Genomic DNA, 15,371 nt, shown 5'->3' with positions numbered 1-15,371 from the left:
ATTTTCTGCAGAAGTTGCAGAAAATACTGTGTTTATATTCTTTAAAGAAATGGTAAAAAGTGAAATTTTCAAGACGTCAGAGCTTTTCTTTCTTCTTCTTCTTCTAATAAATAGGAGAAGGGTTGTGAATGCAAGTTGCACAATTTCAGATTATACATTTTACCCTGAAGTGTGACAAGTGTGACACCTTTGAAGAATTGTGGGATTTTATTGCTAAATATTTTTTCAGTGTTTAACGTTAAAAATTACTTTAAGCTTCTTTTCAGATTGTCAGCAAAATATCCCATAAACAAATGCTAACTGCAGAAAATAGTAGCTTAAATCCTCTCAGAAAAAAATATCATCTGATAATACTCAGAATTGCTCATGCATGAAATTGTGTAAGACTTGGCTTGCTTTTTTCTTTCTGCTATTAGCAAATACCTTGTGACAGTTTTGCTTCAATTTTACAGTTTTAGATTATGGGAGACTGACAGATTTAAGGATTTATTTGGATTACAATTTAATAACTTCTGGTAAGACTTAGAAATTTATTTTTTTTACCAGTTGCTATATATTATTTGTATTTATAGCCTACGCCACTGGGTTCAATGCATTTAGACACTGCATTGTCATCAAACAGAGAAGCTTATCAGCACAGAGATAAGATGCAACAATCCAAAAATCAGGTAAAATGCTTATGTAAGACTGCCAGCATTACACTGACTTTTATCTAAAAATCTTTGCTATGTTCTTGTTACTTTTATTATAACTTCAAAGTAAAATTGACTCCAGGTTATTTTTTTTCTTTTGTTTAAGTAGGTCCTTGTTAATATATTTCACATCTGTAGACATTTCAACATTGTAATAAGTTACTTGTTTTGATGCTATAGTATAATTTACTATGCATCAATATTGAATTTTCTCTTAATTTTTTTTTATTTCTGTTTTTAATCACATTTCCCATTATCCTGTATCATCTGTTGAGGTTTTAACATGCATTTCTAACATATTTACTTTTTTTAAAAAAAAAACAAAAAAAAAACGGGATAATGACCAAGGTTGTAAACACATTAAGAAGCTAAATCTTTGACTTTTTATCTAAGCTTAGTTACAGGGTTGTATTAGTGGGTTTTGTTCATTTTTTTATAAGGAATTTTTAGTTTAGATACTTCGTAACTTCTTTATGAAATTTTTATTTTACTCTGTAGGTAATGTTGATATACAATTTATATAGGAATTGATTATGTAGTGCTTCTGTGCTTAAAAAAAAAAATTTATAATATTTTATAAGTGAATTGTTAATTTTTGGAATTTTTATTTTCATTTTGCCTATTTTACTGATACATTCAAAAAAACATAGGCAACAGATCACAGAGCAGCTTGGAACTCACAGCAGGCCAATACACATCATTTGAAGGCTCATCTAGCAGCTGACAGACACGGTGGCTCGGTACAGGTATTTTCTGCTTCTTTGCTTGACTGATTGCTTTCACATTAGATAACATTAGTCTCCTTTAATGCATGGCAATGATTCCTGCTTACCTCTTAGGCTTGCTTTCCAATTATGTGCAGAATATACCTATTTTTCACTACTTGACTATTGCCAAACTGAAATTTAAACAGGTGCAGAGAACGGTAGGTCTTTTTGTATGTGGAATATCTGCTGCATGCTTCTTACTAAAAGAGAAAAAAATAGTCTAACACAACAGAATTATCTGTCCTTCTGAAGGAATATGTTCCTACATCACTGTAACCAACTGAAGTTTAGACATTTGATATGTTACTTGGTTTTACTAGCAGCTAATACACTATTAACTTAGTTCATAGTTGTTCAAGTCACACTTTATGTTCCTTCAGCAAACTGCAAATGAAAGCACTAATTACAGATTTTACTTAAACTTTAACAGCTACTTTTCTTCAAACACTAGGTGACTAGAAGAATGTTTACCAGTTACCCATAGAAAAATGAGTAGAAACCAACATATTTCCTTTATTAATATACATAAAAATGTATACATATATATATACAGATAAAATATAGAAATAAATATGCATATATATGAATAATAATGGATAATATATATATATATATATATATATATATATATATATATATATATATATATAAAAATAAAAATGGATATAAAAGTAATATTTATTATTCCTTTGTTTCCATCATCTTCAAAGAGCTTTATTTTCCTCATGTGCTCTAAACTTTATTTTTTGGTGTCTTGCTGTATGAACATACTCTGGAGTGGAATGGTTAGACGCTACATACAGAAGGATTCAGAATGCCAACTGCCAATCTGCATATACTTTTGAGCTTTCGGTCTGAAATGAAAATAACTTATTTTGTAATGTGTTATGGGGAAAAATATATATTTTTTTCACCTAATGCATGGTGAAGTTTGAGCCCTTGAGTGTTGTCAGATATAACACAGATACTGGGTATATATGTTGTCAAATATCTTCATTGTAAGATATACTAACCAAGTATATCTAATATCTAATACTAACCAAGTCATGCTAGTGAGTTGGACCATTAGCTAGTTAGTTTATCTAAATTCCTAATTGCCCTCAATAAGCCAAATTTTAAAAGTGCCAGGCACAATTGTTCAAAGTAAGGTTGTGACTCTAGGAGGTGAAACTGAATTCTGGGTTTTGTTATTTTTTCTTTTCTGTGTCATCATTGAGTCATTGCATATCTATGAGATCAGTTTTATGCAGAATTACCAGATTTTCTTCAAGATATTAAAATCTCGTGGCAGAGAACTTCCTTTTAAAGAAAGACATCAAAAATGTTGGTACACTGCCACTACAGGTTTCAGTTATTGTCATCTATGGGATCCTTTTGTAGTAGGTTATTTAAACATGTTAATGATTCCTCAGTATTACATAATAAATTGAAGTGTACTGTCTGTTGGAATGTGCATATATATCTTAGTGTATGTGCTAATATTCTTAATAATGATGTTCAATTGGAAGCATTCAGGTTCTAAATGGTTTGATAATTAACAGTATTTTTGTTTGTTTGTTTGTTTGTTTGTTTTTTGGGGGGGTATAAATTTAAGTAATCTTAGACTATCTAGGCCTGTGTCACTGTTAATGTGCTTAATGCATCTAATTTTGCTTAGTAGGATCAGTTCATGTGAAAAGTTGAAATATTACTAGCAAACTGAATTGTAAAACGAAGATGTCCAGAAATGGCCCTTTCTTCTGCTTATCTGTGTTTGGAATTAGGTGTAAATGCAGTAGCATCACAGTCTATCTTTCTAGTTTCTGTAGCCTTAGTAATGAAAGCAACTTCTCATACCTCCCAGCAATTCACTCAGCAACGTATTATCTTTATTTTGTGGATTTTCCTCACTTACCAAAAACAGTAGTTGTATAATACAAGCAGATCAACAGTCCTGCCTAAGTATCATCTGTGAATTTACTGAGGGAGCACTCAATGCTCTCCTCCATGTCATTGATAAAAATGTTAAACAAAACTGGACCCAAGACCGAGCCCTGGAGAACACCATACTGAATGCTGGTAAACTATTGAAAGAGGCTTGTTGAGCACTTCCCCCACCTCTTTCAGTACCCTTGGATGAATCTCATCTGTCCCTATAGACTTGTGAACATTCAAAACATGGAGGAGGTCATTTACAATTTCCCATTGAATTATAGGAACTTCATCTTACTCTGTCACCATCTTCCAACTCAGGGGTCTGGGTACCCTGAGAATGATCGGCCTTATGAATAAAGACTTAGGCAAAGAAAGCATTAAGTACCTCAGCCTTAGCCTTAGGCATTGTGAAGCTTTTAGTTGCTTATAGAATATTTCATGTACCTCATTATCCTGGTTAAGATAGCAATATGTTAGATGAAACAAATCAATTTGCCTAAGCTTTTCTGAATGATAAAGGTAGTGCCAATTATTTCATTCTTTTATCTGGATAGATTCTGAAAGTAAAATATATCATTCTTTAGTATCATTAATAATAATTTCATGCTTAGGCGTGAAGGACAACTTTGTTTTTTGGAGAGTGGAGAATTCAGTTACTGAGAGTTGTAATAAAATGAAAGATTATTTTCTGTGTCTTCTTGACAATAGGCTGATTTGTTTTATGAGAGAATTTGACTGATTTTTGAACATAGCAAGTAAAAGTTTAGTTTATGTGTATTCCTATTCAAAACAAAGCATAGGGCTAGCCTGATTTACTTTTACTATTTGGGGAATTGATATTTAGGCTTAATTTTGTCTTAATTTAACTGGCCCTTATTAAGTTTCTAAAAAAGCATACATGTACATCCAAGAAACTAATCTTTCACAATTATTACGGCTTATCATTAGATAATGAGTCTAATTTTCTTTTTTGTCTTGTGGTGTAGAGGACGGTAAGAAACTGTGATTCATACACTTTTTTATATAAGTGCTCTTCAATTGAACTTTCAAAGGCCAGTTTAATTTGTATGAACTAAATTTAAATCAAGATAAGATCTGTTATCACAATGCTTAGTTGTTTTAGATTTCTAGTTCAGTAGTTAATTTCCAACTTGCATACAAATGGGTAGCTTAACTTCATCCTTAACATTGAAACAAAATTTGAACCTTCGTTTTAAATAATAGTTTTCAGAAACCTCTGTTACTGTTCATGGAAAAAAAAACAAAAAAAAAACAAACACAAAACATCTAGTTCTTGTTAACAAAACGTTTACATAAAAAAGATAACTTTAATATCTACGGTAGTATACAAATTTATTATGAGCTGAATTGTGCCTTAATGGATTTCAGACTATGGATTTCCTCCAGACTGTGGAGGAAATCTGGTCCAATTCTACTCATAAGAAATGAAAATAAAAGTTTCTCTTTAAACACTATTAGTTTTGTGTACTCTTTCCCCTCATTTCCTAAAGTTTCAGCCTTTTTTTTTGTGAAACCAGAAAGATGATTCTTCTTTGTGCCTTATTGACGGTACACCAAAAAAAATTTGGTGTACCATACCTCTACTGCATGAGTTGTCTTCCAGATGTCTTCCAGACTTAGTCTTGCTTAATTTTGTTGGATTCCTATATTTTTCTTCCTGTGTTGAGGTGATTTTTTCGACTATTAGTAGGTAGCCTATGAGAGAAAAGTCTATGGTTGGTCTAAGTTAAGAGCCCATGTGCCAGGATTGGTAGTGAAGTTGTAATACTGCTTCATTTACCCTGTATTATCAATCTTTTGACAAATTCATTTTTTGGTCAGATACTAAGGTATTTTACTGTCAATTTAAATACTGACTTATTTACTAACATCACAAGGAATTTATAGCATTGTAGCTTATTTTAGCAAGCTACAGAACTTAGGACTGTAAAATCACATTCTTTTAGCCTTACTGATGCTGGAATGAGAACATTCCTACATTTTTCTTGAGCCCTACCAATTAAATGAGTTTATTAATGCTTAAGTAAATAAGTTTGATTAAGTTTGCACATTTTACTGCTGCAGTTGTGTTAATTCTAAGATTTTCATCTTAGACCTTTCCTAGATCTATCATCTACAGTAGTAGACTAGAACGAAACTCAGGGTGTTTGTGATTCTTGAGAAACATGATTTGCGATTTTTTGGGCTATGAATATCCTTTGGTTCACTTACGTCTTCAGAGGCTGCATCTCTTTCCAGAAATCTGAAGATTGTTTTCCTCCCATCTAAACCAAGCCTTACAGTATGCCATTATATTTTATTATATTTGGATGCATGTTTGCTGAATGTATATGTATTATGTATATAGAAAGAAATGAGGTCTTGTTGTCTTTGAGCCTCCAGAGAAATCACCCGGAGGGAGGTAGGACAGTCTCTTGGTACTCCCGGTGCAAAGGTTTCTCTAAAGTTTCTTAGAGAAAACTGTATTCTTAAATTGATTAAAAAGAAACCAACAGCAAAGCCCAACAACAAAAAAGGAAGACAAATGCTATCTTCAAAAAGAAGAAAGACTTCTCCCATTAAAGGAAATAACTGTCAGGAAATAGTGTTCAGTTTTGGAGTTAGTATGAAGACTTTAAAGAAAAGAATCACCAAACAGGTTGTTACAGCTTCAAAAGTGCCTCTGCATCCTCTTTTTTAAGCACATAAGCTTATTGGGAAACCCTGAAAATAACTTTGTTCATCATTACCATATGGCATTTCGTTGACCCAAGCAGATTATTATTACTTCTTTAAAGTTGCAGTCACCTTTGATCATGATGACTTCAGCTGTGGTTTAAAAAGTTAAACAAGACAAACAACAAAAACAGAATCAACCCTGTCAGAAACAGGGAGAATTTTTGGTTTTATGAGCTGCTCAAATCTTGCAAATGCTCTTTTAAGCATTGACAGAAGAGGTTCCGAAGAGACTGGTAGAGTTGTTGACAAAGGCTGATACAGAACAACCACAAATCTTAAACTAGAGCAGCAAATCTTTTTTTGTTTTTGAATGATTTGAATGTTTTCATTTGCTTTTTGTAGGAAAAGAGAAAAAATCTGAGTTATTGCAAATACCCTGCTATTTGGTCCAGAGAATGTCTAGACTGTTTTTTCCTTTTCTGATGAGTGCTTTGAGGTACAGTTGAAGGATACAGAGGAGCCAGAATGCACTAAAGAAGGAGACATAGGGGAAGACTGACTAAATTGCTATCAGAAAACGGCCTGGTGCCTTCCATTAAGGCTCTTAAGAGACATGAGGAAGACCAGCAAGCCTGATGAGCAGCATTGCTTTGCTTAGTCCACTCTATTTGAATGTCATGTAGATGTATGTTACACTATGTTTCATCTCTTTTAGATATGAAAAAGGCAGAAAGTCGGGGATGCAGGAATAACAGGAGGAATGGATACTATTATTGTAATTAAAAGACTTATGGAATTAACAAAAATTGAGTTTTGAAGATGTAACTTCAGAAAATCATAAATGTGTTTCTGGCACTAGCATAACTTCAGATATTTCTGGTGATTTCAGGTAGTAAGTTCAACAAATGGAGAATTGAACACGGATGACCCAACTGCGGGCCGTTCAAATGTACCCATCGCAGCTCCTGCAGAAGTAGAAGTAACGGATGAAACAAAGTATGTTCTTCTTTCCGTATTCTTTAGATCTGGTCTTCTCAACTACTTCAAAATTTTTCTTGCTTAGTTACTCACAGAACATTGTCCAAGCTTAAAAGACACTGGTGAGTGGCAAAGTATTATGGTACATTACTTAATTTTGGCTTTAAACATTTAAGTAATAGACCTTCCGTAGCTTGTGCTTTTTAGGCTCAGATTTTAATAACACATTTCCCTATACTAGATAAGTGCATGCATTTTTTATATTTTAACTAATTTTGAAATATTTATTTTTACATGGTGTCTGACTACAAAAACGTATCTATCAAAGATTTGTAATTCTTTCTGTGTATTGTATCTGATTCTCTTTTTTCCCTTACTCTCTTTCTGTATAGCTGCGAGAAAGTGTTGAACATGTGGTGAGTTCTACAGCACAGGCAGGCAGAAATAGCTCCAAGGACTATTCTTATTTTGCTTAAAACTCATTTCAGAGGACTTTAAAATAATAAGTCCAATTGGAACTCATAAAACATTTCTAGTATCATGCAACAACTAACTGTTTTTACAAACAGATAGCCACCTTGATAAGCTATTTTGCCTGCTTCAGATCTTGCTTGTTCAAGTTTTGTAGTCTGTGGTGTGCCTTGTTCAATTATTTTTAGTGGGTAGTACAATATTTTTGCTACGCTGTTTTAGAGGGGTAGAAGTTGTTTTCAGATGTTATAACATTCAGCTAGTGTTTTAGCATCTAGAAAATAACTCACATGAACAAGCAATAAATGCAATATGATGTTTGAGCTTTGCCCATTACCTCTGTATAAATAGTATTTACCAAAATAATAGTCTTTGACAACTTGCTAGCTAACTACCAAAGCATTATTTCAGGGTACCTTAGAATTACAATGGAATTAATGGGGAAAACACTAATTTCTGTTAACACAAGATGGCTAAAATATATATATACATATTTTAGTAGTAAAGTCAAACCTGTAAGGCAGTGCAGAAAAAAAAGTTTTTGATAGATAAAGGCAGGATAACTTTCAAGGTACTTGATTGTATAATTGTTTGTGGAATAGAATTTCAGAAGGGTATGGATCCGGCTGATTACAGAGCCGCAGAAGCATGTAGCAGAAAAATCTAGTGAGCATTCATTAGTAGAATTTGTTTTCTAGAGCCCACTTTGCAAATTTTTAAGCAACTATAAAATTCATAAAATACAAATTTTTATTGAAGTGATTGTTCTGTATGGTCTCATTTTAATATGTGTCATTTATGTGCATAAGTAGTTAAAAATTGTGAATAACAGTTTTTGGCTTATTGTCACACTTTTTGCACTATCTTTCTATTGGGCACTGAGAAGACCAGTTCTTTACTTGCAGTCTTTACAGAGTGCTGTACTATTTTTATTTTTTCTCACAAGAATTTATTTTTCTTATTTGAAAACAAACAAAAAAAGGCCCAAAGTCTTGAATAACAAGGATGTTGGTAGGCTGCACATAGAGAAATTCCCAATTCCTTCCCTTTGGGTAAGTGCAGTGATAACCTTTATTGTACCCAGTGTATGTATACACAGGAAAGGATTAAATTTCCAAAGCTTTGGGTAATGTTCATCACAATTAAACTTATGTTTAATTATATACAGGAAAAAAAGAGAATTCTCAGAAACTAGGTGCTGCCAGCTCAATTAAAAATGTAGAAGTTATTTGTTCATTTGCTGTAATATGAGTAATGGAGGGACAAAAAAGCTGTCCTTGACCTAGACTTACTGTTTTTTTATATATGAAATGTCAGTTCTTAATATTCTACTTTACAGATTAATCTTCTTCTTCAGTAGGAAACAAAATATTAGTTTTCCAGTAGTATCAGTTTAAACTGCAATTTCTTTGTTCACTATTCTGTTAGAACTTTTCTTATACTTTGTCAGTAATTAAGGCACACATGTCCAAAATTGCCACCATACACCAATGTATACATTCTTTTCTCAGTAAGAATAATTCAGAAAGTTTAAGTAACTTTACATTTTAACATGTTAATTACAAACTTAATACAAAAGGCAGTTGAGGTATTTAAGCATCTATTTACAGATGTAACACTGCTGAATAGTGTAAGGAAATGCAAGTATAGGTTCTTCATGTATGTGATAGAAACTTCTTTTTAAGGAGACATTGTTTCATCAAAAGCGTATCACTCTGCCTTTTTTGTAATTTTTTTTTTTTTTTCCCATCTGAAGATGTGAACAAAGTTAGTCCCTTGTTTTTATCTTCTGTATGTATAATTTCACACAGAATCACACAGAATTTCTAGGTTGGAAGAGACCTCAAGATCATCGAGTCCAACCTCTAACCTAACACTAACAGTCCCCACTAAACCATATCCCTAAGCTCTACATCTAAACGTCTTTTGAAGACTTCCAGGGATGGTGACTCCACCACCTCCCTGGGCAGCCCGTTCCAGTGCCTCACAACCCTTTCAGTAAAGAAATTCTTCCTAACATCTAACCTAAAGCTCCCCTGGCGTAACTTTAGCCCATTCCCCCTCGTCCTGTCACCAGGCACATGGGAGAACAGGCCAACCCCCACCTCTCTACAGCCTCCTTTAATGTACTTATACAGAGCAATAAGGTCACCCCTGAGCCTCCTCTTCTCTAGGCTGAACAAGCCCAGCTCCTTCAGCCGCTCCTCATAGGACTTGCTCTCCAGGCCCCTCACCAGCTTCGTCGCCCTTCCTTGGACCCGCTCAAGCACCTCGATGTCCTTCTTGTAGCGAGGGGCCCAAAACTGAACACAGTACTCGAGGTGCGGCCTCACCAGAGCCGAGTACAGGGGGACGATCACCTCCCTAGCCCTGCTGGTCACAGTGTTTCTGATACAAGCCAGGATGCCGTTGGCCTTCTTGGCCACCTGAGCACACTGCTGGCTCATATTCAGCCGACTGTCCACCATCACTCCCAGGTCCTTCTCTGCCTGGCAACTCTCCAACCATTCCTCTCCCAGCCTGTAGTTCTGCTTGGGGTTATTGCGCCCCAGGTGCAGGACCCGGCACTTGGCCTTGTTGAACTTCATACAGTTGACCTCAGCCCATCGGTGCAGCCTATCCAGATCCTCCTGCAGAGCCTTCCTACCCTCGAGCAGATCGACACACGCACCTAGCTTGGTGTCATCTGCAAACTTACTGAGGGTGCACTCAATGCCCTCATCCAGATCATTGATGAAGATGTTAAAGAGGATCCTCAGAGGATTTCCTCATCCTCTGAGGACACAAACTTGAGTGTTTTCCAGGAATGCTTCATTCATGAATTCTTATGCATTTTTCATGCATATTGAATAGTTGGTGAAGTTTGTGTTTTAGTACTAAATAATGCCCCTTCATCCTTTGTAGATTTAAATTTGTCTTCAAGCAGTGTAAAATCTATACAAGATAATGATGCCCTCTAGTGACAATATTTATAAAAACAAGTCAGTATTTCTATTTTTGCATGATGCTCTTCAAGAAATGATACACTATGGATCTTTAACACCAAGGCTACATTTTTTTCATGAAGTAAATTGACAGCTTATTCTGAATTCCCTTAGTTCCATGTAAATGTGCATATATTCAAAAATGATATTTATTTGTTCTTAGAAGGTTTGACAGATTTAGCATTACTAGACTGTTAAGCATACAGTGTATAAGTATAAAGAATACTTATTTCTGTAAATGTTCAAAAAATACTGTGATTTACAGTGCTCTGTGGAATTTATATTTCTTTAATACTTTCTACACACATCAACAAGACATTAATTTTCCACTACCGAATAACTGCATTTAGCATGATTAGTTAAATTCCCTGTACTGGAATACAGTTTAATAACTTCAGTCATTTTAAACTGATAGCTGCTAATAGAATACTCTTTATAACAATATTATGCAAAATCCAGCAGACAGAGTTTACGAAAGCAATGCTTTATGTTGGCTAAAGGTAGCACTATTGAATTCCCCATTACATGATTCTGTTCTTTGATTGACAGAAAAGGAGCAAACAAAACAAGCTATGGAGCAGGAATAAAGGGCAGTACAAGATTTTCAGCAAAGGATAGGTTAAAACAACTTGCTTGGGAAGAAAGGGAAAAAAAAAGTCCTTGAATTACACAGAAGGTCTAAGCAATCTTAAACACTTAGGAAGTGTAAGCTGCTCTTAGTTGGGACATATTCCATTTAAACTAAATGTACTTAAAAGGTGATGAATTAAATTTCAAGGTTTGTTTTTCTAGAATTTGAGTTAACTGTCCAGCACAATTTCATCTTCCTATAGTTACTTACACAATATGTGCTCTTTATAATAACTATGAATCTACAATTTTTTTTGGTAAGCTTTCCTTGAGGCTTCCTAATCTGGAACAGGTGCAAAAGTGATTTACTATCACAGTCCAGGTCAGCATTTCCTGACTTATAGGATCATAGAGTAATCCGCACTAAAAAAGGGAGAAACCAGTGTAAAAAGCTTTGTTTTGATATGGTGTTTGTTGTGTATATACATATATATAAAATACTTGGGAAAAGATGGAGGTGAAGAAAGGATAAAGCTAGTTTGGACTCCACACATCTGCTTATAAATTCAGTAATAGCTTATGTAATAATGGATGCTAGTGTTTGTAAACAGCTGGTAAGGAAAAAGGCTAGCAGTTACTGGGAATTTCAGCTACAGTTGGTAGCCTTCAAGAGCAATTATGTCTCTCTCGTAAGTTCTTTAAGGTAAATAATACAGTAATATTTCTGGTAGCTATAAAAATATTATCTCTGCAGTTTCCCCTATTGAATTTTAATGTGGGTTTTCCTCTCCCTCAATAACCAATGTTTTTTTCTACTGAAAGTTACATAACTTTCAGAGCAGCCCTGGTCTGCCTCTGCCCACTGCTACCTTTACAGTGACTGAGCAACAGGGTGCCATTGGATATTTTGAGAAGGTAACTTATGTCTCCACTTACTTTGGATGTTCTCACCCATTTTAGAACTTCATTTTTAGAACCCTATTCTCCTTGATTTTCAAATGCTTTTCCCTTTTCCCACATTCCAAATTAAGCTGTCAAGATTCCTTTTGAAGTTTAATGACATCTAATGCTTGGTGAACTTAAGGACTTGCAGATAAGCTGCTGATATGGTAAATCTGTAGTTTTCACTTTGTTGTATTCAATAGTTTGAGAAAAATATCAGTATTTAGTATAGTATATAGCACTGCAATGGATAATTGAGTAACCAAACAGCAGAACTAACAGTGGTAAAATCTGCCATTTAAAACGCTTGCTTGTTCAGTTTTGATTATAATTAAACTATTTTGAATACTTTCCTAAGTCAAGGCTTTAATTTCAAAATGATAGTCAGGAGCTAGGAGTTGCTTAAAATAAGCTAGACTACCATGAAATGCAGATGAAAGGTTTTCTTTGTGTATTTGTTGCTTTCACCTAGTTTTTCAAAAATGCTTCCTGGACTCCTTCAATCTTTCTCACAAACTTCCTCCAATCCTTTTTCCTTTTGTAGTGCTTTCTTAGTTACTTTCAGACTTAGTTACTTCCTGCTAAGTGGAATTGGCAGTATTTATCAGTTTCAATTTTAGTTTCCTTCATGTATGCAATGAAGCAGAGGAAAGAATGTCAGTATACTTACGTACACTTAAAGCTGTGATTCTCACTGCAGTGCTATCATCACAGTAGTTAACTGGAGTATTAATTTTGTTACTGATGAAAATAGTTTTCTAAAATATTTTGGGGAGTAGCTTTGGGGAGGCTTTCCTAAGTTCTGGTTGACAAAAGAAGCTCAAGGTGGGTTCCTGTATTAGGCATGGTAGAGTCTTAAGTGCCCAGTTCAGGTAATGCAAACTTAAGATAAGCTCAAGCTTGTGCTTGTCATATTAACAGTTAATGTGAAAAAGTGTTCAGGTAACGGAACATTACTTATTTTTACAAATGCATTTTTAATCAGTCTGTAATGCCCATGTCTTTGATACCTTCACACAATACTCTGGATTCACTACCTATTTTTATTATAGCTATTTTCCTTTGACAGACCTTGTTTTGTCAACAGTAACTCTCTTTGTTTTTCACAAATAAATCAACCACATACTTAGAACTTAATTTATTCCTTGTGGAGGTCATTATAACTGAGCTACATACATCAAGTGAAACAAAATGCCAACAGTTTTGGGGCTTCTTTTTAAATTATATGTAACTCATGTTACACCTGCAGGTGCTGCTGTTTTTTCAAGCGAAGAAGAAGGAAAACCATTCAGCACCAGAAATGACTAGAGCCACGCAGAACATGGGAAATTGCTCATTTGTTCAGTTGCTGTCTTGTGATCCTGAAAAAAACAAGAAGACACAAAAAGAAAAAACAAACAAACAAACAAAAACCACAATCAGCAAAAACACCTCTGTAATGACTACACATTTTCCAAGGACTCCCTTCAAAACAATGAAAGACTTCTGTGTTTTGTAGGTTCTCCTACATCTGTGTTTTGTTTCTTGAATTCATCTCTTCTGAAAGCTTTAAGGTTTTGTGACTTTGTTGACTATCAACAAATGGACCAATGAAATGGTAGAAATGATCACTTTCTACAGCAAAACTAAACTTCAGAAGTATTTCTCCCATCCTAGAATGTACTAGTGGTGAAGAAGTAGTAGCTGAAGACAGATATCACAAATCTGGTATATGAGTCTGTAACAGCATATCAAAAGCAGTTTTGAAAAAAAAATGCAGAAGAAAAATATAAATGCACAGCCATTTAAAAAAAAAAATAATTCTGCATTGACTCCCACTGCCTAACCCTGGTACTGTAGCCAAATTATGTCAGCATTAATTCCTCTCTCTGTTAATGTGGTACAATCACTGTCCAGATATGCTGAGGAGGTTGACAATTAACTAATGACAGTTGTCTAAATGCTGATGATGCTAATGAACTGAAAGTATTTCCTGTAGCTTCTGGGTTTGGAAACCTGCTTTTGTTATGCTTATATACTTGCTATTGCAGTATAGCAGAAATGACAAGAGCATTTGTACAAAGAATACAGAAATTTGTATTATGTAACATTGCTTCCAGTAATGTTAGTAAGATAGAAGTTACCTTCACAAGAGAGGATCTACATAGGAATTATAAAAGGAGAAATAAATGTGAATCTGGTTAAAGCAAAGTTGATATTAAAGCTCATGTGTTCGCTAAGGTAACTGCTGATTGACAACATCTTCAACTTGAAAATATGGATGTGCCATGTAATATTAGAGATATGCTTGTAAATTACTTTTCTGTTTGATTTAGAAGAGAAAGACAATAGAATTGTGTTAGGCTTTTCTCTTCTCTGCATACTAGCCCATAACAGCCAAATTTATTTTTTTTTTTTTTCCTGGAATTTTCTAATACTTCAGCGTGTAGCCTTGCTAGTACAATAGGATGACAAGGATGGGTCAGGTACTTTTCCCACAGTCCAATGAAGTGCCTGCAATATGAACAAACCAGCACTTTTGTAGACAAGACAGCCCATTTTATATTGTCTTTTAAAGAAAATACATGCTTTATTTAAAGCCATAATGACAGAGGTGTGCTTTTGTCATGTTTAGCTGCTAGTTACTTTAAGGAAGCGTATGAAAGATTGAAGTGACTAGACAGATTTGTTGACCAAAAATCAGATTAATTATCTCCATGATTTTAAAGTTCTTCTAAAGCTAACTAGTGATTTGTGTGTGTGTGTGTGTGTGTGTGTGTGTGTATGTGCGTATGTGTCCACAGATGCCTTTTGGCATACATATTTATTTTAAACTGTTTTGTGGTAACATTCAAAATGTATATTAAAAATAAATGCACACCTTTAAATTCATTATTACATTTATGGGGATTTTAATTGTATTTTGTAATTTAGTCTTCCTTGATGGCCAATAGTGTAGCATATTGTTTGGGTTATTTGCTCAGTGAATACACGGTATACTTTGATATTTGTGATTATTGCTGTTCATGATTTTAAGGTTTTGTTTTATAAAGAAAATCATCAACAACAAAACTGAACCTGGCCTACAAAAACATAATGTATGACTTTGGTCATAAGTTTCCTCTTTACCTTTTTTCACTGTTGATTATTTTAAACTCATAGAATTGCCTTCTTTTTTTTTTTTTTTTAATTTGAGTTGGAAAGGTAGGAGGTTTCTTGACCATTTTCATACAAAAATGCATCCCTCTTTTTAGTATTTGACCAAATTTGTTACTTCATAATATTCGTAAATATTTGTGATACGTGTATTTCTCACATACCTAATTGGTTTTGTTGTCTGAAGCTTTTGACCTGTATAGTGTTTTTAGATTCTGAATACAGAGAAAATACCAAGA

At 34.2% G+C, this 15,371-nt stretch overlaps 1 protein-coding gene across 20 annotated transcripts in view; it reads left to right on the top strand.

The window, feature by feature from the left end:
- CSNK1G3 (casein kinase 1 gamma 3) overlaps window positions 1-14,868 on the top strand; it is a 70,676-nt gene extending 55,808 nt beyond the window's left edge. For 10 of the 20 annotated variants that reach the window (XM_038170668.2, XM_038170666.2, XM_038170677.2 and 7 more), the window contains 5 exons: window positions 573-668; window positions 1,343-1,438; window positions 6,942-7,048; window positions 7,423-7,446; window positions 13,247-14,868. In XM_038170668.2, the coding sequence (XP_038026596.1) occupies window positions 573-668; window positions 1,343-1,438; window positions 6,942-7,048; window positions 7,423-7,446; window positions 13,247-13,301 (378 nt within the window). In that variant the 3' untranslated portion in view covers window positions 13,302-14,868. Of the gene's footprint in view, window positions 1-572; window positions 669-1,342; window positions 1,439-6,941; window positions 7,153-7,422; window positions 7,447-11,877; window positions 11,971-13,246 lie in introns of all 20 variants that reach the window. The other 10 variants (XM_072031003.1, XM_072031004.1, XM_038170675.2 and 7 more) reach the window with 5 other exon arrangements.
- The last annotated feature ends 503 nt before the right edge of the window (window positions 14,869-15,371 follow it).

Source organism: Anas platyrhynchos, chromosome Z, assembly GCF_047663525.1.
Source record: "Anas platyrhynchos isolate ZD024472 breed Pekin duck chromosome Z, IASCAAS_PekinDuck_T2T, whole genome shotgun sequence".
NCBI lineage: Eukaryota > Metazoa > Chordata > Aves > Anseriformes > Anatidae > Anas > Anas platyrhynchos.
Note: the sequence above shows the minus strand (reverse complement) of the source record. Positions and strands in the feature narration are given on the sequence as shown.